This window comes from Lolium perenne, chromosome 3, assembly GCF_019359855.2.
Source record: "Lolium perenne isolate Kyuss_39 chromosome 3, Kyuss_2.0, whole genome shotgun sequence".
Classification (NCBI taxonomy): Eukaryota; Viridiplantae; Streptophyta; class Magnoliopsida; order Poales; family Poaceae; genus Lolium; species Lolium perenne.
In genome coordinates, this window is record NC_067246.2 from 186369226 (window position 1) to 186393487 (window position 24262).

General features: G+C 50.8%; 1 protein-coding gene across 1 annotated transcript; it reads left to right on the top strand.

Annotated features, from left to right (window-relative positions):
• Nucleotides 1–19419, top strand: LOC139838062 (uncharacterized). Its single transcript, XM_071827416.1, has 4 exons — nucleotides 1–94; nucleotides 171–386; nucleotides 18091–18429; nucleotides 18727–19419. The coding sequence occupies exons 1-4, from the start codon at nucleotides 1–3 to the stop codon at nucleotides 19275–19277; spliced, it is 1200 nt and encodes a 399-aa protein (XP_071683517.1). The 3' UTR covers nucleotides 19278–19419.
• The last annotated feature ends 4843 nt before the right edge of the window (nucleotides 19420–24262 follow it).

Below are 24262 nucleotides of genomic sequence, written 5' to 3' on the forward strand. Positions count from 1 at the left end.
ATGGCAGCATTGATAAAGAGAAAAAGTAAGATTGCTGCCGCAATCGAACATCATGCTCTTGATCGTCTCCGTGTTGCTACTGAAAGCTTGAGCTGTAAGCATCTGTCCATCTTTTGATTTTTATCAAAGTTTGAACGCTCCTCTTCTGACTGATTTTTGCTTTTCAACAGTCGTGGCCTTTGATGAATCGGAAGAAAACAGGAGGATCCATGAGAAGATCGAGGCAATGACTGATGCCGCTCACCCGAAGCACGAACTATGGTCCCATCGACCGAAGGCTGTTGCCGTGGCTAAATTTGAGCATCGAGCGGAGAAGGTGCATTACTACGTTGATAAGTACAATGCTCTTCTCTCGATGGTATGGAGAACAGCATCGAGCGGAGAAGGTGCATTACTACGTTGATAAGTACAATGCTCTTCTCTCGATGGTATGGAGAACCTTGCTTCCTTTAGACCAAGCACCCGAGACTTTATCTGCTTTGTTTAATCGATTCAAGACTCCATAAAGGATTCGATTGTTGGTGTGGAAGGAACTTCTAGCCGGTGCCGAACTTGCTCTTGCTTCAGTTTTAGCATGTCATCCGACCTTAGATTTGGAGGTCATAGCAAATACCAATAGGAGATTAGACCAGTATTATGATATTGTTAGAAATCCTGCACATGTTATTATCTCCCGGATGGAAATAGGTATTGAGAGGGTTTGAAGGCCCGAGAAGACCAAGAAAACCTGCCGTGAAGTTATGTACATATATATATAATGACCTTGCGTTGCAAGGGGTAATCCCGTATGTAACTTTTTGGTGAATTTGCTAATTCAATTAGTAAGTTTTTTGTCGAGGGCGGTTGAGTGATCAAGTCGGCCTGCTCACCCGATGACTCCGTTGTAATTGCAAGTTTTGCAGAGTCGATATGTAAGTTTTGTTAAGAGCGACACCCGTTGATTAAACTAGGGATTTAAACGCTTGGCTTCGTTACGCGGTGCATCGGTTTGAGCCTTTTTTGTAATTAATAATATGTCCATCGACTGCAGCACTCGCGTATTTTCTCAAGGCTTGGATGGTTTGCTGCGTATTGGTAACTGTAACTCCCGATGGGATTATTTAGTTAACAATACTGTAAGGAACGTATTTTTAGCCAAAGCTCCCGATGGGAGTAAGAGCCGATAATGAGGGACCCGAACGATTGTTCGGGTAACAATGCTTGAAACAATAAGGGTGAGAACCCAATCAAGAACTTTATTCATAATATAAGACAGGCTGAGAAGCTATCATGTAACAAGTAAAGGATAGTTGTATCCTATGCGTAGAATCGTCGCAAATGTGCGACATTCCATGGATTTTCAACGTCTTCACCTGAAGCTGGGTTCTTGAGACGGTAGGCTCCTCCTGGTATCACTTTAGTGACTATGAACGGCCCTTCCCACGGAGACTCGAGCTTCAGGGGTCTTTATTGTTTTAATCATAGTACCATATCTCCAACACTAAAGCTTCGATTACGTACTCATCGACTATAGTAATTTCTTAACGCCTGCTGATACACCGTTGTTCTTTCTAAGGCAATGTCCCGAGCCTCTTCAAGGAGATCCACGGTGTCTTGCAGTGCGTTGTTGGACATTGTTTCTGTGTACGCAGTCACCCGAGGGGCTTCAAAGCGAACGTCGGCTGGCAGAACGGCTTCGGCTCCATAGACCAGAAAAAACAGAGTATACAAAGTCGATCTGTTTGGTGTAGTGCGCAAGCTCCAAAGTACAAATGGAAATTCTTCAACCCAAGCTCCAGCTGCGCCTGTAAGGCGCTTTTTAAGGCCATCTACTATTAAGCCATTGATCCTTTCGACTTGACCATTGGTTTGGGGATGTGCGACTGAAGCGAATTTCAGTTTGATACCACCATCGTCACAGAATTTCCGAATTTTTTTGGAGTCGAAGTTAGTTCCATTGTTTTTAATGATGCTGTGAGGCATGCCGAACCGACAAGTTATTCCCTTGAAAAACTAGACAGCAGTTGCGGCTTTTTGATCTCTGACTGGTACAGCCTTGATCCATTTGGTAAACTTATCGACTGCGACCAGTAGGTATGTGTGTCCTCCGGGCGATGATCTTGGCAGCGGTCCAACTTGGTCGAGTCCCCATTGTGCGAAGGGCCAGGCCAAAGGTATGGTCATTAGATCTGTTGCAGGAGCATGCGGTTTTGGTGAAAAACGTTGATAGGGATCACACTTCCGTCCTAGGTCTCGAGCATCCGACGCCGTTGTTGGCCAATAAAATCCTGCTCTAAAAGCTTTGGCCACAAGGGCCCTGCTGCTTGCGTGATGACCACAAGTTCCTTCGTGTATCTCGCGTAATAGAGATTTTCCATCGTCGATGGCAACACACCTTTGAAAGATACCGGAGATACTACGTTTGTAGAGTTCCCCATTTACTATAGTAAAGGCTTTAGACCGTCTCACAATACACCTGGCTTCCACCGGATCCTCCGGTAATCGTTGTTCTATTAAGTATGCTAAAAAAGGCTTAGTCCAAAGGGGCTCAAGAAGAAGGACCTGCCCTGTGGATCGCGATGTAGATTCCTCGACATCTTGCTGTAGTTTTGCTTCTGAATCATCGGTCGATAATTTTGGAGGTGCCGACACTTTCTCCTTGATTGATCGCTGAGCAATAACTTCATAAAACACTCCGTCTGGAATAGGGAAGCACATGGATCCGATGTTTGCCAGAGTATCTGCTTCTTCATTGCTGGCTCTGCCGATGTGTTTGAGCTCGCACCCTTCGAATTTGGCTTCCATATTCTGGTATAATTGCTGGTAGGCAATCATATTATCACTGATTGTGTCACATAAATTCATCGACTGCTGCACCACCAGATTCGAATCTCCATAAATTTCCAGGCGAGTTGCTCCACATGCCTTGGCCATCCTCATTCCGTGTAACAATGCTTCATATTGTGCTTCATTATTTGTCGGCAGCGAGAAATTCATGCGTAGGATATACTTCATCTTGTCTCCCTGTGGTGATATCAATATTTACTCCTGCACCTGTACTCCGTTTCGATCGGTAAAGTACATTGTCCACGATCCGGACATGTCGGGTGCTGCCGGAGTTTGCGACTGAATCCAGTCTGCCAAGAAATCTTGGAGAACTAGAGACTGATTGTCGTCTGATTGACATAAGTTATGTCGTGTGGTGCTATCTCGATAGCCCATTGAGATACTCAACCCGTGGCCTCTGGGTTAGTAAGTATATTCTTCAATGGTGCTTCACCTACCACAATAATCGGGTGCAGCTTGCGAGCTGTCCTCCATACCGCATATGTTAGCTTCTGGTGATGAGGATATCTTTGTTTTGCTGGCGTGAGTACCTCGCTGAGGTAGTACATGGGTCATTGCACACCATGAACTCTCCCTGCTTCTTCTCGCTCAACAACTAGGACGGTGCTAAAGACCTGCACCGTTGCTGCTATGTACATGAGCATTGTTTCTTTTTCATGTGGAGTTACGAGTACTGGAGATGTCGATAGAATCTTCTTTAATTTATCGAAAGATTCCTGCGCCTCGTCTGTCCACTTGAATTTTTCTGATTTCTTTATCAACTGATAGAAGGGCAAAGCTTTCTCTCCCAGCTTGGCGATGAATCTACTGAGCGCTGCCAGCCGTCCTGCCAACTGCTGCACTAGCTTGGTGCAGATTTTTTGGCGGCTCCATGTCAAGAATAGCTTTGATCTTCAAAGGATTGGCCCCTATCCCTCTGGCTGAGATGAAGTATCCGAGTACTTGTCCTCCTGGCACCCCGAAGAAACATTTCTTCGGGTTCAGCTTGATTTTATACCTGTCGAGATTGTCGAAAGTCTCTCGCAAATCGTCGATGAGGGTAGCTGCGTGCTTGGTTTTGACCACGATATCATCGATGTAGACTTCAATATTCCTTCCCATCTGCTCTCCAAGACAGGCTTGCATACACCGCTGATAAGTTGCGCCTGCGTTTTTCAACCCAAAAGTCATAACGTTGTAATAGTAAACGCCGTGCGGGGTGATGAACGCGGTTAACTCATGGTCCTCTTTCTTGAGCTTGATCTGATTATACCCGGAGTACGCATCGAGAAAAGAGAGACGATCGCATCCCACCGTGGAGTCAACTATTTTGTCAATACGAGGCAGCGGGAAGTGGTCCTTAGGGCAATGCTTGTTGAGACTTGTGTAGTCGATACACATGCGAAGAGCTATCGTATCTTTCTTTGGCACCATGACTGGGTTGGCTACCCACTCAGCTTCCTTGAGCTCCCGAATGAATCCAGCCTTGCGGAGTCGATTAACTTCTTCGCCAATAGCTTTTCTCTTCGGCTCTGAAAACCGGCGCATCGTCTGTTGTACGGGTTTGGCTTTTGGGTCAACATTAAGGGCGTGCTCAGCGAGTTCCCTGGGAATACCTGGCATGTCGGATGGCTCCCATGCAAATATTTCCCAGAGCTCACGGAGGAACTCGATGAGCGTGCTTTCCTATGCGACAGTAAGATCTGCCGAAGTATTGACTGTCTTCTTCGGTTCAGAGGGATGCACTTGCTGTTTCTTTGCCTCCTTTGCGACGTCAAATTCGTCGGATCTTACATTTCGGTTATAGGCTGGTGGCTTTGTGTGATCTGTGATAGCGTCGAGTGTGTTGAGCTCTTCCTAAGCACCAAACTTCGAGGCGATCTTCTGGAAATCCCTGTCACAGCTGTCTGAACGAGAAAAACTTTCGTGAACGGTTATTGATGTCCCGTTATTGCGTAGCATCTTCAACTTCAGGTATGCGTAATGAGGTACCGCCATGAATTTGGCAAACGCTGGTCTACTGAGGATGGCGTGATATTGAGATTCCCAATCAACCACTTGAAATTCAATCTTTTCCTTTCTGAAGTTGCTAGGTGTACCGAAAACTACGTCCAACGATATTTTACCCAGGGAATAAGCGGGTAGGGTCGGGATGATGCCGTGGAATCCCGTGTCGGACTCCCTTAACATATCAACCGTTAGGCCCATTGCTTTCATTGTGCTGGCGAATAACAGATTCAGACCACTTTCTCCATCCATGAATACCTTGCTCATGTTGTATCCTCCGATCTGTGCTTCAAGGACTAGGGCAGCGTGGGCAGGCCTTGGAACGGCCTTCGGGTCATCCGCCTTGCTAAAAGATATGCTTTGGTCTGCCCAATCGATATATTCGGGTGCTTCGACCATAGCGACCTCCGCGTACTTCACTTCTCGGGAAAACTTTTTGGCTTCTTGATACGTCTCCAACGTATCTATAATTTCTAATGTTCCATGCTAGTTTTATGACAATACCTACATGTTTTGCTCACACTTTATAATGTTTTTATGCATTTTCTGGGACTAACCTATTAACAAGATGCCGAAGTGCCAGTTCCTGTTTTCTCCTGTTTTTGGTTCCAGAAAAGCTGTTCGGGCAATATTCTCGGAATTAGACGAAACAAAAGTCGAACCTCCTATTTTACCGAGATGGACCCAGAACACCGAAGGAGAGACGGAGAAGGGCCAAGGGGGCCCCACACCACCTGGCGGCGTGGCCTAGGAGGGGGGCGCGCCCAGCTATGGGGTGGGCCCCTCTGGCACCCCCTCGCGCCGCCTCTTCGCCTATATATTCCTCGCGACGCGAAAACCCTACAACAATCAACCATACTCCAGAAAGACTCTAGGGGCGCCGCCGCCATCGCGAAACTCCGTTTCGGGGGACAGAATCTCTGTTCCGGCATGCCGCCGGGACGGGGAAGAGCCCCCGGAAGCCTTCTCCATCGACGCCACCGCCTCCATCATGCTCCGTGAGTAGTTCCCCCATGGACTACGGGTTCTAGCTGTAGCTAGTTGGTACTCTCTCTCCCATGTACTTCAATACAATGATCTCATGAACTGCCTTACATGATTGAGATCCATCTGATGTAATCGGTGTTGTGTTTGTTGGGATCCGATGAATTGTTACATTATGATTAGTCTATCTATAAAGTTTGTGAAGTTATTGTTGCTGCAATCTTGTTGTGTTTAATGCTTGTCACTAGTGCACGAGTGGCATGATCTTAGATTTGAGCTCTACAATTATTGCTTAGATTGTATCTACAAGTTGTTTGCACATGTCTATGTCCGGAACCCGAGGCCCCAGAGTGACAGCAACTGGGATTAACTAGAGGGGAAGGCTTAGATATGAGGATCACATGTTTTCACCAAATGTTAATGCTTTGCTCCGGTGCTCTATTAAAAGGAGTACCTTAATTACCAGTAGATTCCCTAGAGGCCCGGCTGCCACCGGCTGGTATGACAAAAGATGTTATGCAAGTTTCTCATTGCGAGCACGTATGACTATATATGGAAAACATGCCTACATGATTAATAGACTTGATGTTCTGTCTTAATGCTATTTCAATCCTATCAATTGCCCAACTGTAATTTGTTCACCCAACACTTGTTATTGGAGAGTTACCACTAGTGTAGATAGCTGGGAACCCCGGTCCATCTTTCATCATCAAATACTCACTCGGTCCTATATGTCATTAGAAGTAGTATCAACTATTTTCTGGTGCCATTGCCTCTGTGTTCTTTATTCTTTCTTTGTATTCTTGTTACTATTGCTCTCATATTACTGCTGCTTTCACATCACCCCTATTACTAGTGCTTTTGCAGGTGCAGCTGAATTGACAACCCAGTTGTTAAGGCTTATAAGTATTCTTTGCTTCCCCTTGTGTCGAATCAATAAATTTGGGTTTTACTTCCCTCGAAGACTGTTGCGATCCCCTATACTTGTGGGTTATCAAGACTATTTTCTAGCGCCGTTGCCGGGGAGGCATAGCTCTACTCATAAGTTCACCTGGGGAGTACACTCTACCTCTCTCTCTGTTTTTATTTTATTTTGTTTTGCTTAGTTTACTTTTGTCTAGTTTATTTGTGCTTGGTTTATTTCTGTCTAGTATTATTTTGCTTAGTTTACTTTTGCCTAGTTTGTTTTTGTCTTGTTTTATTTTTCTTATATACCCGAAAAACCATAAAAATTTGAAAAACCAAAAAATTAAAAACTGTTGTTATGGAAGAACCCACAACCTATATGGAGCTTATTGAATTATATATGAATTATAAAGAATCAAGAAAGGGTAAAGTCATGAGTGCTGTGATAGAAAAATTGAATAAAATTGCTAAAATCTTGCTTAAACGCCATGATATAAACTGTTGCTCTAAACAGGATACTAAACATCTTAAATTCCAATGTGGCTTTAGTGAGGAAGTTTTAATTATGAACTATAATTGGAATAACTATATTCATCTTGGGTTCGAAGAAGTGGAACAATTTGTTTTATTTATGGGAGCTTCTGAAATAGAATCCTTCATGTCTAAAAATTATGAAACTTGTATTGCTTGTAAGAACCTTAAAGATTATGTCTCTTCTATCCTTAATTTTTGCATAGAAAGTTACAGCAATAATCCTTATATCATTGATTATAAAGAGAGACTCATTCATGCACAAGAATGCACTCACAATTTGCAGGAACCTGTGGAAGAAGAAATTGATGAACCTGGAAGCTCATTGGATGAAAAAGAGGAGGAGAGTGATGAACAAAAGGAGGAAGGATGGATTAGCTACCCATGCCAACCTTCTAATGAGAGTAACTCTTTATCTCTTACACTATTTGATTGTCCTCCATGCTTACCAAAGGAGGATGAATGTTATGTTCATGTGGATTCTCTTGAAATATTCCCTATGAGTAAAACTTGTGAGAATAATTATGCTACTGTTATCTATGATAATCCATGCTATTTTAATAAATCTTATGATAATGCTTTGTTTGTGCCTGATATTGAAATGCATGGTACTAAAGAGTTTTGCTTAGCAAATGTTTATGATAAAGCTCTAGATGATGGTCCTATGTTACTTGATAATATTAATTGTACTACTAATGAAAATGGGATTGGAGAGATCTTGACTTTATCTAGGAGTCCCATATCTTTTGAGATTGATCAATCATCTTGTTATATTATTGATAAAAGTGGGTTTGAAAGTTTTAATCCCATTATTTTTGAGCTTGATAAAAATTATGTGTTTGTAGATCATGAAAAGCATGTTGTATGTGATAGTTATATTGTTGAGTTTGTTCATGATGCTACCGAAAATTATTATGAGAGAGGAAAATATGGTTGTAGAAATTTTCATGGTACTAAAACACCTCTCTACATGCTGAAAATTTTGAAGTTACTCGTGTTTTATCTTCCTATGCTTGTCACTTTGTTCTTCATGAATTTATTTGTGTACAAGATTCCTATGCATAGGAAGTGGGTTAGACTTAAATGTGTTTTGAACTTGCTTTTTGATGCTCTCTTTGCTTCAACTCTCATCCTTATGTGAGCATCATTAAAATTATTGAGCCCATCTTAATGGCTATAAAGAAAGCACTTCTTGGGAGATAACCCATGTTTTATTTTGCTACTGTTTTGTTGCGTCTTGGAAGTTGTTACTACTGTAGCAACCTCTCCTTATCTTTATTTTATTGCATTGTTGTGCCAAGTAAAGTCTCTAATAGAAAGTTGATACTAGATTTGGATTTCTGCGCAGAAACAGATTTTTAGCTATCACAAATTTGAGTAGATCTCTCTGTAGTATAACCTAAAAATTCTGCAACAATTCATGCGTGTTCCTCAGATATGTACGCAACTTTCATTAGTTTTGAGTTTTCTGATTTGAGCTACGGAAGTACATCGAAAAAATTCGTGTTTACTGGCTGTTCTGTTTTGACAGATTCTGTCTCTATTTTTTTGCATTGTCTCTTGTGGACTTTAAGTAAGGCTTTCTAGATGTGGAGAGCTGTAGCTAATGTTTTATTGAGTTCTTGCAATGTGTCACTACAGGACTAAAGTGGATTAAAGTTTTTTGAGTACTAACCCCTCTAATGAAGTTTATGAGAAGTTTGGTGTGGCATAAGTTTTCAAGGGTCAAGAGAGAAGGGTGATATAATGTGATCAAGAAGAGTGAAGAGCCTAAGCTTGGGGATGCCCCCGTGGTTCATCCCTGCATATTTCAAGAAGACTCAAGCGTCTAAGCTTGGGGATGCCCAAGGCATCCCCTTCTTCATCAACTTATCAGGTCATCTCTAGTGAAACTATATTTTTATTCTTCCACATCATATGTTCTTTACTTGGAGCGTCTGTTTGTTTTTATTTTTGTTTGTGTTTGAATAAATTCGGATCCTAGCAATCCTTGTGTGGGAGAGAGACACGCTCCGCTTTTTCATATGAACACTGGTGTTCTTCGTTTTATTTTTCATGTTCATAGCGAAGCTGAGAGCCGCAACACTTATTGATATTTGGTTGGAAACAGAAAATGCTTCATATTGTCTTGAATAATTTGATACTTGGCAATTGTTTTGAGCTCTCAAGTAGATCATGTTTAAGCTCTTGCATCATGTAGTTTAAACCTATTAGTGGAGAACTACCGTAGAGCTTGTTGAAATTTGGTTTGTGTGATTGGTCTCTCTAAGGTCTAGATATTTTCTGGTAAAAGTGTTTGAGCAACAAGGAAGACAGTGTAGAGTCTTATAATGCTTGCAATATGTTCTTATGTAAGTTTTGCTGTACCGGTTCATACTTGTGTTTGCTTCAAACAACCTTGCTAGCCAAAGCCTTGTACTGAGAGGGAATGCTTCTCGTGCATCCAAAACCTTGAGCCAAAACCTATGCCATTTGTGTCCACCATAACTACCTACTATGTGGTATTTTTCTGCCATTCCAAGTAAATACGTCATGTGCTACCTTTAAACAATTCAAAAGCTATTATCTCTTATTTGTGTCAATGTTTTATAGCTCATGAGGAAGTATGTGGTGTTTATCTTTCAACCTTGTCATTTACTTCTGACAGACTTTCACCAATGGACTAGTGGCATATACATCCGCTTATCCAATAATTTTGCAAAAAGAGCTGGCAACGGGGTGCCCAGCCCCAATTAATTAACTTGCATTAATAATTCTCTTCACATGTTTTGCCCTGATCTATCAGTAAGCAACTTAATTTTGCAAATAGACACTCCTCCATGGTATGTGAATGTTGGAAGGCGCCCGAGGATTCGGTTAGCCATGGATTGTGTAAGCAAAAGGTTGGGAGGAGTGTCATCAATAAGGAAACTAAAATACATGTGTAAAAAAAAGAGAAGAGGGATGATCTACCTTGCTGGTAGAGATAACGTCCTTCATGGGAGCCGCTCTTGAAAGTCTGGTTGATAAGGTAGTTAGAGTACCCGCTACCATTCGTTGACAACAACAAACACCTCTCAAAACTTTACTTTTATGCTCTCTATATGATTTCAAAACTTGAAAAGCTCTAGCACATGATTTAATCCCTGCTTCCCTCTGCGAAGGGCCTTTCTTTTACTTTATGTTGAGTCAGTTTACCTACTTCTTTCCATCTTAGAAGCAAAAACTTGTGTCAACTGTGCATTGATTCTTACATGCTTGCTTATTGCACTTATTATGTTACTTTGCGTTGACAATTATCCATGAGATATGCATGTTGAAAGTTGAAAGCAATTGCTGAAACTTAAATCTTCCTTTGTGTTGATTCAAACCTCTTATTAAGAATCTATTGCTTTATGAGTTAACTCTTATACAAGACTTTTTGATGCTTGTCTTCAAGTACTATTCATGAAAAGTTTTGCTATATGTTATCTATTTGTTAGCAAACTATAGATCATTGCCTTGAGTCACTTCATTCATCTCATATGCTTTACAATAGTATGATCAAGATTATGTTGGTAGCATGTCACTTCAGAAATTATTCTTTTTATCGTTTACCTACTCGAGGGCGAGTAGGAACTAAGCTTGGGGATGCTTGATACGTCTCCAACGTATCTATAATTTCTGATGTTCCATGCTAGTTTTATGACAATACCTACATGTTTTGCTCACACTTTATAATGTTTTTATGCATTTTCCGGGACTAACCTATTAACAAGATACCGAAGTGCCAGTTCTTGTTTTCTCCTGTTTTTGGTTCCAGAAAAGCTGTTCGGGCAATATTCTCGGAATTGGACGAAACAAAAGCCGAATCTCCTATTTTACCGAGACGGACCCAGAACACCGAAGGAGAGACGGAGAAGGGCCAAGGGGGCCCCACACCACCTGGCGGCGCGGCCTAGGAGGGGGGTGCGCCCAGCTATGGGGTGGGCCCCTTTGGCACCCCCTCGCGCCGCCTCTTCGCCTATATATTCTTCGCGACGCGAAAACCCTACAACAATCAACCATACTCCAGAAAGACTCCAGAGGCGCCACCGCCATCGCGAAACTCCGTTTCGGGGGACAGAATCTCTGTTCCGGCACGCCGCCGGGACGGGGAAGTGCCCCCGGAAGCCTTCTCCATCGACACCACCACCTCCATCATGCTCCGTGAGTAGTTCCCCCATGGACTACGGGTTCTAGCTGTAGCTAGTTGGTACTCTCTCTCCCATGTACTTCAATACAATGATCTCATGAGCTGCCTTACATGATTGAGATCCATCTGATGTAATCGGTGTTGTGTTTGTTGGGATCCGACGAATTGTTACATTATGATTAGTCTATCTATGAAGTTTGTGAAGTTATTGTTGCTGCAATCTTGTTGTGTTTAATGCTTGTCACTAGTGCACGAGTGGCATGATCTTAGATTTGAGCTCTATAATTATTGCTTAGATTGTACCTACAAGTTGTTTGCACATGTCTATGTCCGAAACCCGAGGCCCCAGAGTGACAGCAACTGGGATAACTAGAGGGGAAGGCTTAGATATGAGGATCACATGTTTTCACCAAATGTTAATGCTTTGCTCCGGTGCTCTATTAAAAGGAGTACCTTAATTACCAGTAGATTCCCTAGAGGCCCGGCTGCCACCGGCTGGTAGGACAAAAGATGTTATGCAAGTTTCTCATTGCGAGCACGAATGACTATATATGGAAAACATGCCTACATGATTAATAGACTTGATGTTCTGTCTTAATGCTATTTCAATCCTATCAATTGCCCAACTGTAATTTGTTCACCCAACACTTGTTATTGGAGAGTTACCACTAGTGTAGATAGCTGGGAACCCCGGTCCATCTTTCATCATCAAATACTCACTCGGTCCTATATGTCATTGGAAGTAGTATCAACTATTTTCTGGTGCCATTGCCTCTGTGTTACTGTTACTGCTGATGTGTTACTGTTACTATTGCTCTCATATTACTGCTGCTTTCACATCACCCCTGTTACTAGTGCTTTTCCAGGTGCAGCTGAATTGACAACTCAGTTGTTAAGGCTTATAAGTATTCTTTGCTTCCCCTTGTGTCGAATAAATAAATTTGGGTTTTACTTCCCTCGAAGACTGTTGCGATTCCCTATACTTGTGGGTTATCACTTCTCTCTTTGAAAAACTGGTTTTATGGATCATGCTGACCTGTCCGCGGGACTCTGGGAATACTTCGGTTGGTGCGTACATGTCTCCTCCTTCTAGTATGTATGGTCTGGTGGATAATCATAGGGTGTTGCCCTCCTTTCCACTGGATGAACTTTCGCTTCTTCTTCGGCCCTAAGTCATCGCAGAACTGCCGAACCTCGAGGAACTGCCGACAATTTCTGAGCAGATGAGTGGACTTTTCAAGATTATCCTTCGGGTCAATGTAAGAATGCAGGTAGCACGGTGCTTCGAGTTGCTCCGTAGCCGATAGGTAAGGCATGCGAAGACGATTCTTGTTCGGCTGCACGTTGTGATATCCTCGTTCATACAGTCGGGGGCGAGTCGCAGTTTGCTCCTCTTCTTCACGGCGTGAATCCCTTCATCTTTTCCTTTGCTCCTCTTTGCTGCCAAAACTGCTTCAGCCGCCCTCTCCCGTACTCCTAGGCGGGACTACCAAAGCTGCTGCTGGCGCGGTACTATCTAGAACCGAAGTTCTTGGGCTTGGGGCGTTAAAACTAGGGAGGCGAAGAAATCCTCTGGAATCAATGATAAAGTGAACACCACCGAAAGTAGTTTCCATGTTGCCGCGCGACTCCGTGGAGATCGGATGCGATGCCTCAGCGCGTGGTGCGAACTCGAAGGACCCGCAACGAACTGAGTTTCTTGGATTTGATGGCGTTGGTGGCTCTAGCACGAACGCTGCAGACGTAACCGGAACTGCCGATGACCTGCCTTGTGCAGACAGGTTTCCCACAGACGGCGCCAGCTGTCGAGGGTAATCCTCGGCAATGCTCTCCGTTTGGGGCTTAGGGTAGATGGAATCCTATAGGCTGACACGAGACATCGGTTATCAAACAAGCGGGGAAAGCGATTTACCCAGGTTCGGGGCCCTCGATGAGGTAAAACCCTTACGTCCTGCTTGTCTGATCTTGATTAAGAAAATATCGGGTTACAATGGGGTGCCAAAGGTTTCAGCTGTGATCTCGTCGAGAGCCTAAGTTTTGCCGGGACCTAGCTCTAGGCTTATGGTGGCTACGATTGCTAAGATTGCGTGTGTCCTCGGCAGCTCCTCTCCTGGCCCTTATATAGGGAGCCAGGTCTCAAGAGTTTTGTCCGGGCTCGACTAGGTTGTTTCTTCGTCTTGTTCTCCAAGGATTCTTCTTCGGCACCGACGTAGTTGCCCACCTTGCCGTCGAGTGTCTTCATGGGCCTCTAGTTGGGCCGCATGGGATAGCGCAATAGCAGTTACCCGAATGGTAATGCCCACGTCAGTAGGCTTCTGTGCAATACTACTGGTAGTCATCCATGGGCTTCCAATATAATTGATGTTGAAATGAAAATGGACATATAACTGTCCATATTCTGATGGTTTAGCTAGCTGTAGGTGCTAGGTGAGTCTAGGTGGCTAGATAGTGTCGTGGTATCGTCACGGCATATGCCATAGGGTGGTTAATCGAAGTGGTTCCTGAGGGATCTCACGGCGGTATCCGGATGCGGGTATGGGCACGAGCGACACGGCGACGTACCCAGGTTCGAGGCCCTCCGATGGAGGTAAAACCTCTACTCCTGCTATGAGTGTATATGATGATCACACGATACAATGGTGCTCCTAGAGCTGTGTCCGGCTGCTCCTGAGAGGCTAAGGGAGACGATGGTCTCTCTCACAGGGCAGCTCTGTAGGTGGGTGAAAGTAATAAAATGATCGATCCCCTGCACGAGAGGGGGTAGTGCGGCTTATATAGGCACCGGCACTTTACATATAAGACCCTGTAGTTTACTGGCCGGCTTGGCCGGCTCCGGCTTCCGCTCCTTCCCGAGGCGGTGACGTCAGGAGTGGTTGAGGCATCGTGGCCTGTCCCATCCGACTGCCACGGTCAGCGGTATGGAGAGGAGGTGTCCCTGTCTCCGTCAGCCACTGTAGCCAGTACGGATCGTCGTAAGCCCTGACGGCCTGTCCGGCGCGTGGCACTATTGCTCCACAGTGCCCCGCGCTTTACGGAAGATGGAGTCAGCGTGGACTTTGGGAACCCGGATCACCAACCCGGTTCCTTCCAGTGCAAGACTCGCCAGCCTCGAGTCGGTCTGAGGTACAAACCCCAGTCGGATATGGCTTGTAGAAGCCGGCCCAGCTACAGCATTGGTGGCCGCAGCCAGGCCGACTAGGACCTAGAGCCAACCGGCTTCCGGACCAGCCGGCCACGGCGCCAGCCGGCTGCTCCTCAGCCGGCCTTTGCCGCGAGCCGGCCGGTGGCCAGCCGGCTGCTCCGCATCCATTGCCCTATCCGGGGTCTTCCCCCCGACATTAGCCCCCGAAGCTGGCAAGGTCCTGCGTTTAGAAGGACCTAGGCAGGTTTTCCTGGCTTCTTGAATATATTTGACGGCACTTGGAGGGGCCGACTGAGGATTTCCTTTCAGCCGGCTGCGCCCTCATCCGGCTCGTTCCTGCCGGCTGCTCCCAGCCGGCCGCTTTTTACACTTGTATAGTTTTTGCTTTCTCGCAAGATCTGATGGCGTCTCCGCCTTGCTGACGAATTTTGGTTCGGATGGAACTTATCGTCCGGCTCCGGCTTGCGGCGCGCCGGAGTCTCCGCCGCCTCGGGCCCTGCGCCCGCGCCCGACTTGATCGGTCTGACGCCTGGCCTGGCGGTCGGTTCGTCTGGTCACATCAATGTCCCTCCGGTTCCGGAGCGGTAGTGGGCGACGTGGTGTGGCCGTTTCTGGTAACGGTAGCGGTCGTGGGAGGAGTTACGGCGCAGTAAATCCGGAGACGTGGCCCACGTCGGCCACTTGGAGGCCAACCGCCCGCCGCGGTCGGCTATAAATGCCGCGGGGGCGGTATCGAGGCGGCACTTGCCCCTTTCTTCCTCCTCGCGCTCCTGCCTCGCTCCTTCTCTTCACTCGAGCTCTTCGCTGCTCCGACGCCGTTCCTCTTCCGTTCTTCTAGCGAACCTCAGCGAGCGGTTGCCCCGACGATCTTCCGCCGAGCTGCCGCCGCAAACCCGCCAATCCGGCGCCACGGGGCCACGCGCATCGACGGCGCGCCCTTCTCCACCGCGATCTCCTCCGGCGAGGAGCGGCTCTTCTTCGCCCTTCCGCCTCTCCTGGACCTCCTCTTCTTCTTCGTCCTCGATGGCCCAGCCGAGCGGCTCCTGGAAGGGTTCCTATATGCAGGAGGACGACATTGCCCGGCTCGTGCGCCTCCGCCGCATCCCGGCGGGGGTGATTACCAGGGCGCCGGGCGCGGAGAAGGAGCCTCGGCCGGAGCCCGGCGAACGCGTGGTCTTCGGCGCGCATCTTGACCGCGGATTGGGTCTGCCGGCTTCCAACTTCTTCCGCCGGTTCCTCGACCACTTCGGCCTGCAGCCGCACCACCTGCCGGCCAACGCCATGATCCTCCTCAGCTGCTACGTGGCCTTCATGGAAGGCTGCGCCGGCTTGTGGCCGGACGTGGAGTTTTGGAGCCGGCTCTTCTACATCAAGGCGCAGACGACCGAAGGCCGCCTGAGGACCTGCGGCGCCGCCTCCATCTATCCTCGCACGGGTACGTCCTTCCCGCGGATTCCGACTGTCGATTCTGTAAAGAATTGGCAGATGTCTTTCTTTTATGTGCGAACGAGAGCCCGGCCTTCGACCGGCTCAACCTGCCGGAATACAACCCGGCCCCGCCAGTCGGCCGGATCAACTGGGGCTACAACCCCAAGTCCTCGGACCCGGACGCGGAGGTGAACCTCCTGTGGGACTTCCTGGGCGAGTGCGTCGCGGAGGGCCGGCTGAGTGCCGAGGACCTCCTCTGCACCTACATCTCGCGCCGGGTCATACCTCTCCAGTGGCGCGTCCACAAGATCGGCCATATGTCCGGCCGGCTCGACCCGACACGGACGTCGAAGGTGGAGCTCTCCAAGTCCCAGGTGGCTCACCGGGTGAACAACATCACCAAGGCCAACATGCCGGACAACTGGAATTGGGGGCTGCCGCCTTACAACCGGGAGCAGCCGCCAGAAATCGTAAGTTAAACGTTTTTGCCGTCTTCCGGCTTGCGGCTGCGTGGCCGACTTGATATTTATCTTGTTGTTTTCAGCTTTTCACCCGCCAAGGCATCGAGGATGGCGACTTGGCGACGAAGGTCTGGACGCCGGATCACATCGACCCGGCTGACCTAGCCGGCGACCAAGCCGGCGACGACGATCTGCCGGTGGTGCAGGATCAGGGCGGCCAGGGGGAGCATAACCCGCCGCCCTCGCCTGAGCAGGAGCAGGAGCAGGAGCAGGAGCAGGCGGAGCCGGCCCAATCCGGCACGGGGCCCATCCCGGCGGTGCCTCGCGCGCGGTGCCGCTGCGAGCACGGCGACTTCGGCGCCGAAGGGGAGGAAGCGGGCCGGCGTCGGGTCTACGGCCGCTTCGGAGGCGAGGGCCAAGAAACAGCGCCGGCTGGCGCCCAAGAAGGTCCCGGAGAAAGCCGGGTGAGTTCTTTTTCCTTTGTTGTTTGATTCCTTTTCTTTCCTTCCTCTCTGTACTTATCTTTTCTTGCTTGTTCAACTAGGGCCGCGATTAAGTTTACCCAGGGAGGCGGCTCTCGGCAGGCTCCTCCCGTCACGTCGCCGCTTCAGCGGCAAAGGAGGGAGCCAACCCCGCAACCTTCAGCACGCGCGCGCACGCCGCCGGCTGCTAACGTGCCGCCTGCGGCCACGCCACCTTCTGCGGGGGCGTCTTCTTCTGCCGCGCCTTCTGCGGCGCCTGGCGGCGGAGACCAGGGTCAGTCGGCGCGCCGGCCGACCCTAGACGACATGTTCCCGCGCCGCGCCCCGTTTGTGGAGCAGGCAGCCGGAGCTGGCAGGGGCATGCCATCTGCGGCTGGAGCTGGAGCTGGTGGGGCTGCGCCGCCTTCGACCGGAGTCGGCGGGCCCACGCCCAACGTCGTGGTGCTGGAGAGCTCCCCGGAAGGAGCGCCTCAAGCGCCGGATGCGACGGCTCCCACCGGGCCGACTGCTTCGACCGCGCCGCCTCCAGCTTCGGAGCCGACGAGGAGGGAGCCGACCGGGAAGGAGCCGGCGAGGGAGGAGCCAACGCGCTCGAAGGACGCCGACTCCCGGGCGCTGGTAAGGACGAAGGGCCCACCGGGCCCAACTGAGGGCCTTCATGTGGCCAAGGGGGCCCGGCTGCTGCATGTGCCGTCTGCCTCTGACTCCAGCCTTGGCTCGGCTGGCACCATGGAGGCTGCGTGGCACAAGGCGGATTCTTGCGAGGTGTTCAACCGGGAGGGACAGCCTGGTGCGGCGCCCATGAAGATGGTCTTCTCCGGCTACCGGGCCAGCCTTAAGAACAAGGCCGCCGAGGCCCTTGCCCAGCTAGCAACACTGGAGGATGCTGACAAGGTAGGTGTCTTCTTGTTTTTGCCATTTTGTTATTATCCTGGTAGCCCTCCGAGGCATGGTCCGGCTGCTTGGAGCCGGTCCGGGTTTCGTCTGGATATCTGATTGTTTCTTTCAGGCGGTTACGGAGCGACGCACCGTCTTGTACAACAAGGTGGTGACTAGCTACCACAAGGCCAAGATCGAGCGAGCCGGCTTGGCTCGCGAGCTGGAGGCTGTCAAGGGTGAGGCCTTCTCTCTTTTGACTTGCTTTTCCTGTGAGTTCTTTTTTACTGACGGCCCATTTTTGCCGGCTTGCAGCTGAGGCCGCCCGGATCCCGCAGCTTGAGTCGGACCTCCGAGTTGCCCGCGCTCAATGCGCCACAAGTGAGGAAGCGAACCGGGCTGCTGCCGCCAAGCTGAAGGTGGCTGACGGGGAGCTGAAACGGCTGCGCCTTCTCGAGGCTAACCATCTCAAGGAACTTGCCGCCCTCAAGAAGGAACAGGAGGAAAAGCTGGAGGGTCTGAGCAAGCGGTTGGAGGAGGTGGAGCGGCAACGGCTTTCGCTCCAGCAAGAGGTGACCACCAAGTCCAACGAGCTGTCGGCCACCGCCAAGCGGTGGTTGGGGGAACTTAGCGCGCTCGACCGCGGCTTGGCGGGTGAGTCTTTTGTCTTATGCCTTCCCTTTTGCCGGCTTTCGGCCGTCGGCTGCCGGCTTAGGTTGGCAGCCGGCGGCAGAAACTTGACTTTTTCGAAATCTCCATCTTCGGGCTGGGGGCAGTCGGTTCTTGCCGGCTGCCGCCAGGCTTACTTTGGAACTTCGGAATCTCCATCTTCAGGCTGGGGGCAGTCGGATCTTGCCGGCTGCCGCCAGGCTTACTTTAGGACTTCGAAAATTTGCATTTTTCAGCTTATTTCGGCTTTGATGGCTTCTGACATGCTTTTCTTCTATGCAGCGGCCTTCCCTGAGGCGCAGGAGGAGGCGTTAGCGGCTGTTGGCAGGGCGCGGGAGGATCGCCGGCAGGCCACTGGGGAGCAGAGCTCCGACTGCTTCACCATGGACGACTATCTGGCGTCCATCGCCGCCCGCGTGGAGCCGGTCACCAAGCTTGGCTGGGAGCTGCGGAAGGCGGCGGAGGAGCTGGTCCGACTGCTGTGGCCGACGGAGACGCTGCCGGAAGATCTCTCCAATCTCATCGCTTGGCTGGACAGGGCTCCCGACCGCTTCTTGGACTGGAAGGAGTCAGCCACGCGCGCCGGAGCCGATATGGCGCTATCTTTTGTGCTCTCCTGGTATAACGAGGTTAGCCTCGACCAGTTGGAGTTCCGGCGCGCCGACGTGGAGGACAAGCTCCCGGCGGAGAACAAGACTGCTCGGCTTGCCCGCGCCTGCGCCATTGCCGACTTCGTCGACAAGTCCATCTTCATCGCGGACCCGAATCCGCCGTCTGACGATGAGGAGGAGGAGGCTGAGGACGAGGAGGCGGACGACGTGCCCCGAGGATGATCCGGCAGCCGGCTCTGCTGATGCTCCTCCGGCTGGTCCTGGTCCAGCCGGTGCTTAGCTTCTACCTGTCTTTCGATTGTTGCTTTTGCAAGACAATTCGTTAAATCCCCGGGATGCCGGGTGCATATGTAAGACAATATTATCGCCCTTTAATTATGTCACACTTTAATGTGTTTGTTAATCATTTTGCGTGCCGAGTTGCTTTCTTTCGACTCGTTCGCTTTTTCCCATCCGCCCCACTCTTTGGCTGTGCCCTTGCCGGTCGTACGTCCGACTTGCGATCCGTCGCCGGATCAAGAGCGGGCCGCTGGGTGAGGCTGATAGTATTTCAGTCGAACGAGCTGAATTCGGCAATCCGGCACTTTTATGAAAAGTTGCAAGTCAACTCGCTTTTACTCTTTCCCTTAGTCGTTTTTCGCGTGTCGGCTCCCTAGGCCTTGCTCCCGCCAGCCGGACAGCCGGGTTGCGGTCTGTAGCTGGATCGGAAGCCGGCTGTCGGAAACCGGATCACGTTACTGAGCCGACCGCGTGAGAGGGTTCAAGCCAATTGGCGAAACAAGGTAAAGTACGCGAAAAACTTGTCGGAAACGGCGCTCTCGGCGCAAGCTTTTTCATAACTTACAAAAGGGATACGAGGGATACATACATTCCTGCTCTCATGTGTAAAATGGGCGGAGTAACCTGACATTCCAGGGACGTTTAGTCTCCTCGTCAGCCTTGTCCGGCTTGTTTTTCTTAGCCTCTTGGGCATCTATGAGATAGTAGGAATCATTGCCTACTGCCTTGCTCACGATGAAGGGACCCTCCCATGGGGATGACAGTTTATGCTGTCCGGCTGTCCGCTGGATCAGTCGGAGCACTAGGTCTCCTTCTCGGAATGCCAAGGGCTGGACCTTCCGGCTGTGATAGCGTCGGAGGCTTTGCTGGTAGATAGTAGATCTAGACTCAGCCAGCAGCCGGGCCTCTTCGACCAGGTCAACTCCATCTTCGCGAGCTTCTTTGGCTTCGGCTTCTGTGTAGAGCTTGATCCTTGGCGCATCATGCTCGATATCAGTCGGCAGGACGGCTTCGGCCCCGTATACGAGTAAAAATGGTGTGAAGCCGACTGAGCGGTTTGTCGTTGTGCGCAGGCTCCACAGCACATTGGGCAGTTCTTCGATCCAACAGCCGGCTGCTCGCTCGAGCGGCTCCACCAGTCGGGGCCGGATGCCGGCTAGGACTAAGCCGTTAGCCTTCTCCACTTGTCCGTTGGACTCTGGGTGTGCCACAGAAGATAGGGCCATCCGGATCCCCATTTCCCCGCAATAGCGAGAGAAGATGCCTTGGGAGAAGTTGGTGCCGTTGTCGGTGATGATGGTGTGGGGGTAGCCGAATCTCACAATGATTTCCTTGAGGAATGTGACGGCTGTGGACCCGTCCAGTTTCTTGATTGGCTTGGCTTCGATCCACTTGGTGAATTTGTCAATCATCACCAAGAGATGTGTCATGCCGCCTCGCGCTGTTCTGAATGGGCCTACCATATCCAAGCCCCATACGGCAAATGGCCATGTGATGGGGATGGTTTTCAAGGCGGAAGCCGGCTGGTGTCTCTGCTTTGCGAAGCGCTGACAGCCGTTGCACTTCTTCACCAAATCCTCTGCGTCTCTGAGCGCAGTCGGCCAGTAAAAACCGTGCCGGAAGGCTTTGGCCACTATGGCTCTGGATGAGGCGTGATGTCCGCACTCTCCTTGATGGATTTCTCGTAGGAGTTCAATCCCTTCAGCCGGCTCGACGCACCGCTGGAACACCCCACTTACGCTGCGTTTGTACAGCTGGTGGTTGATGATGGTATAGGCCTTGGCCCTTCTCTCAATCTGCCCGGCCCGGACTCTATCATCATGCAGCACACCGTCGGTGAGGTAGGAGAGGAATTCTTGTGCCCATGAAGGTACGCATCTTATCTCGAATACGCTAACCAACAGGGCCTCCTGCGTGGGAGCTTCCGGGTTCGACTGCATGGTCGCCGGGTTCGGCTTGCTAGCCGGCGGGTTCGGCTTGCTAGCCCCCGAGTTTGGCGATGAAGCCCCCGGGTTGGACTGAGAAGTCCCCGGGTTCGGCATGGTAGCCGGCGGGTTTGGCTTGTTAGCCCCCGACTTGGGCGATGAAGCCCCCGGGTTCGGCTGAGCAGCCCCCGAGTCAGCCGGCACGAATATTGAATCCGAGTCCGGTGACGGTATGATGGACGGCTTCTTGAGAACCGCCAAGGCGACACCCGGCGGAATAGCTTGCCGGGTTGAGCCAATCTTGGACAAGGCATCAGCCGCCTCGTTGTTTGCTCGTGGCACGTGGTGGAATTCGCAGCCGTCGAAGAAGCCGGATAACTGCTGGACGTGGAAGCGGTATGAGGCCATGTTGGCGTCCTTCGCGTCCCAGTCGCCAGATGCTTGCTGTATGACCAAGTCGGAGTCGCCGAAGCAGAGTATGCGACGCACGCCAATCTCCTTGGCCAGCTTCAGCCCATGAATGAGCGCTTCATATTCCGCCACATTGTTGGATGCGGCGAAGTGGATCTGCAGGACGTAGTCCAGCCGGTCTCCCTTAGGAGAGGTGATGATGATGCCGGCTCCCAAACCATTGCGCATCTTCGAGCCGTCGAAGTGCATCTTCCAAAGGTGTGGAATCCGGCACAGCGGCAGGTATCGCATCTCAGCCTGGCCGACGAAGAAGTCGGCTAGGATCTGCGACTTGATGGCTGTGCGTGGCTCGTAGAGGATGGTGTGGGCGGCTAGCTCCAGGGCCCACTTGGCAACCCGGCCGTTGGCATCCTTGCTGCCGATGATTTCCGCCAAGGGCGCTGTGGCAACCACCCTGATGGGGTGCTCTTGGAAGTAGTGCTTGAGCTTCTTGGCCGCCATGTAGACGCCGTAGGTGACCTTCTGGTAGTGGGGGTAATTTTGTTTCGACTGGGAGAGCACTTCGCTAAGGTAATAGACTGGGCGCTGAACCAGCTGCTCCCTGTTGTCAGCTTCTTTGCGCTCCACCACCAGGACAACGCTAACCACTCGGTTGGTGGCTGCGATGTACAACAGCATCGGCTCCATTGAACCCGGCGTTGCAAGGATTGGCGCGGTTGAGAGCACGCGCTTCAAGTCACGGAAAGCTTCATCCGCCTGCGGTGACCAGACGAATTTGTCCGCCTTCCTCATCAATTGATACAGGGGCAGTGCCTTCTCCCCGCCGGCCGACGAAGCGGCTCAAGGAAGCCAGGCAGCCAGCAAACTTCTCGGACGTCCTTGAGGCACCGCGGCAGTTCCATCTTCTCCAGGGCACCGATCTTGTCCGGGTTGGCTTCGATCCCTCGCTGAGAGACGAGGTAGCCAAGGAGCTGGCCAGACGGCACGCCGAATGTGCACTTGGCCGGGTTGAGCTTCATCCGGAATCTTCTCAGATTGGTGAAGGTTTCTCTCAGGTCATCAAGGAGGGTAGTCGTCTCCTTGGTCTTTACAACGACATCATCCACATATGCGTGAACGTTTCTGCCGATTTGATCCTGCAAGCATTTTTGCATGCACCTTTGGTAGGTGGCGCCTGCATTTTTCAAGCCAAACGGCATAGTCGTGTAGCAGTAAGCCCCATACGGGGTAATGAACGAAGTCTTTATTTGATCATCCGGATTCAAAGGAATCTGGTGGTAGCCTGAATAGGCATCTAGGAAAGACAACAGTTCGCAGCCGGCAGTCGAGTCTATGACTTGATCTATGCGCGGCAGGGGAAAGGGATCCTTTGGGCACGCCTTGTTCAGGCTGGTGTAGTCGATACACATGCGCCAGGAGCCGTTCTTCTTCAAAACCAGGACCGGGTTCGCCAACCAGTCCGGGTGCAGCACTTCCATGATGAAGCCGGCAGCTAGGAGCCGGGCGATTTCTTCACCGATGGCCTTCCTTCGTTCTTCGGCGAAGCGCCTGAGAGGCTGCTTCACCGGCTTGGCTTCAGGCCGGACGTGGAGGTGGTGCTCAGCCAACTCCCTCGGCACACCCGGCATGTCTCTTGGAGTCCATGCGAAGATGTCCCGATTCTCACGGAGGAAGCTGGTGAGCTCGCTTTCCTATTTCTTGTTCAAGCCGGCACCGATGGTGACGAACTTGTCCGGCTGCGCCGGGTCCAGCAGGATCTTCTTGGTGTTGTCGGCCGGCTGGAAGTGAGTCGTCCCAGCCGGGTTGCCCGCAGCCGGCATGTCTGTCTGCGCGGCTTTGGCGAGGGCGACGGCGTCGTGGATGAGCTGCTTCTCGGTGGCGATGACCAGCGTCTGGGCCATCTTGGAGCTCTGCGTGGCGCAGTCCATGGAGCGGCGATAGTCGCCGGCTACGGTGATGACCCCCTTGGGGCCAGGCAGCTTCATCTTCAGGTACCCATAGTGGGGCACCGCCATGAACTTGGTCAGGGCCGGCCTGCCCAGGAGCTCGTGGTAGGGACTCACGAGGTCCACCACCTCGAACTCGATTCTCTCGGTGCGGAAGTGATCCGACTTCCCGAACATCACCTCCAGCGTGATCCGGCCGATCGGCTGGCAGCAATGGCCTGGCACGATGCCATGGAAGACGGTGGGGGTGGGGCGCAACTCGGCCTCCTGGATGCCCAGCTTGCGGGCGGTGTCGCGGTAGAGGATGTTGATGCTGCTGCCGCCGTCGATGAGGACGCGCGAAAAACGCACACTGCGCCGGGTTGTGCCGGTGGTGGGGTCGAGGACCATGGCGTAGCTGCCCGGCTTCGGCAGGACAGCCGGTGTGTCGCGGCGATCAAAGGTGATGGCCTGCTCTGACCAGTTTAGGTACTGGGGGACCGGCGGTATGACCGCGTTGACCTCGAGGGAACGGCGCTCTTGGCTCGTCCTGTCCTCGGGCTCGGAGGTGAAGATGATGTAGGTGGCGTCTTCGGCCAGATATCGGCCGCCATGGTGCACTTGGTTAGCCTCGTGGTGCTCGAGGTTGGCGTTTTCTGCGCCGGCT

Excerpts from the sequence above, each read along its gene's own strand:
- LOC139838062 (XM_071827416.1), top strand. The coding sequence starts at position 1 with ATGGCAGCATTGATAAAGAGAAAAAGTAAGATTGCTGCCGCAATCGAA. Across the intron at positions 387-18,090 it reads AACAGCATCGAGCGGAGAAG|CTGAGGCCGCCCGGATCCCG; the intron begins GTGCATTACTAC and ends GCCGGCTTGCAG. Across the intron at positions 18,430-18,726 it reads GCTCGACCGCGGCTTGGCGG|CGGCCTTCCCTGAGGCGCAG; the intron begins GTGAGTCTTTTG and ends TCTTCTATGCAG.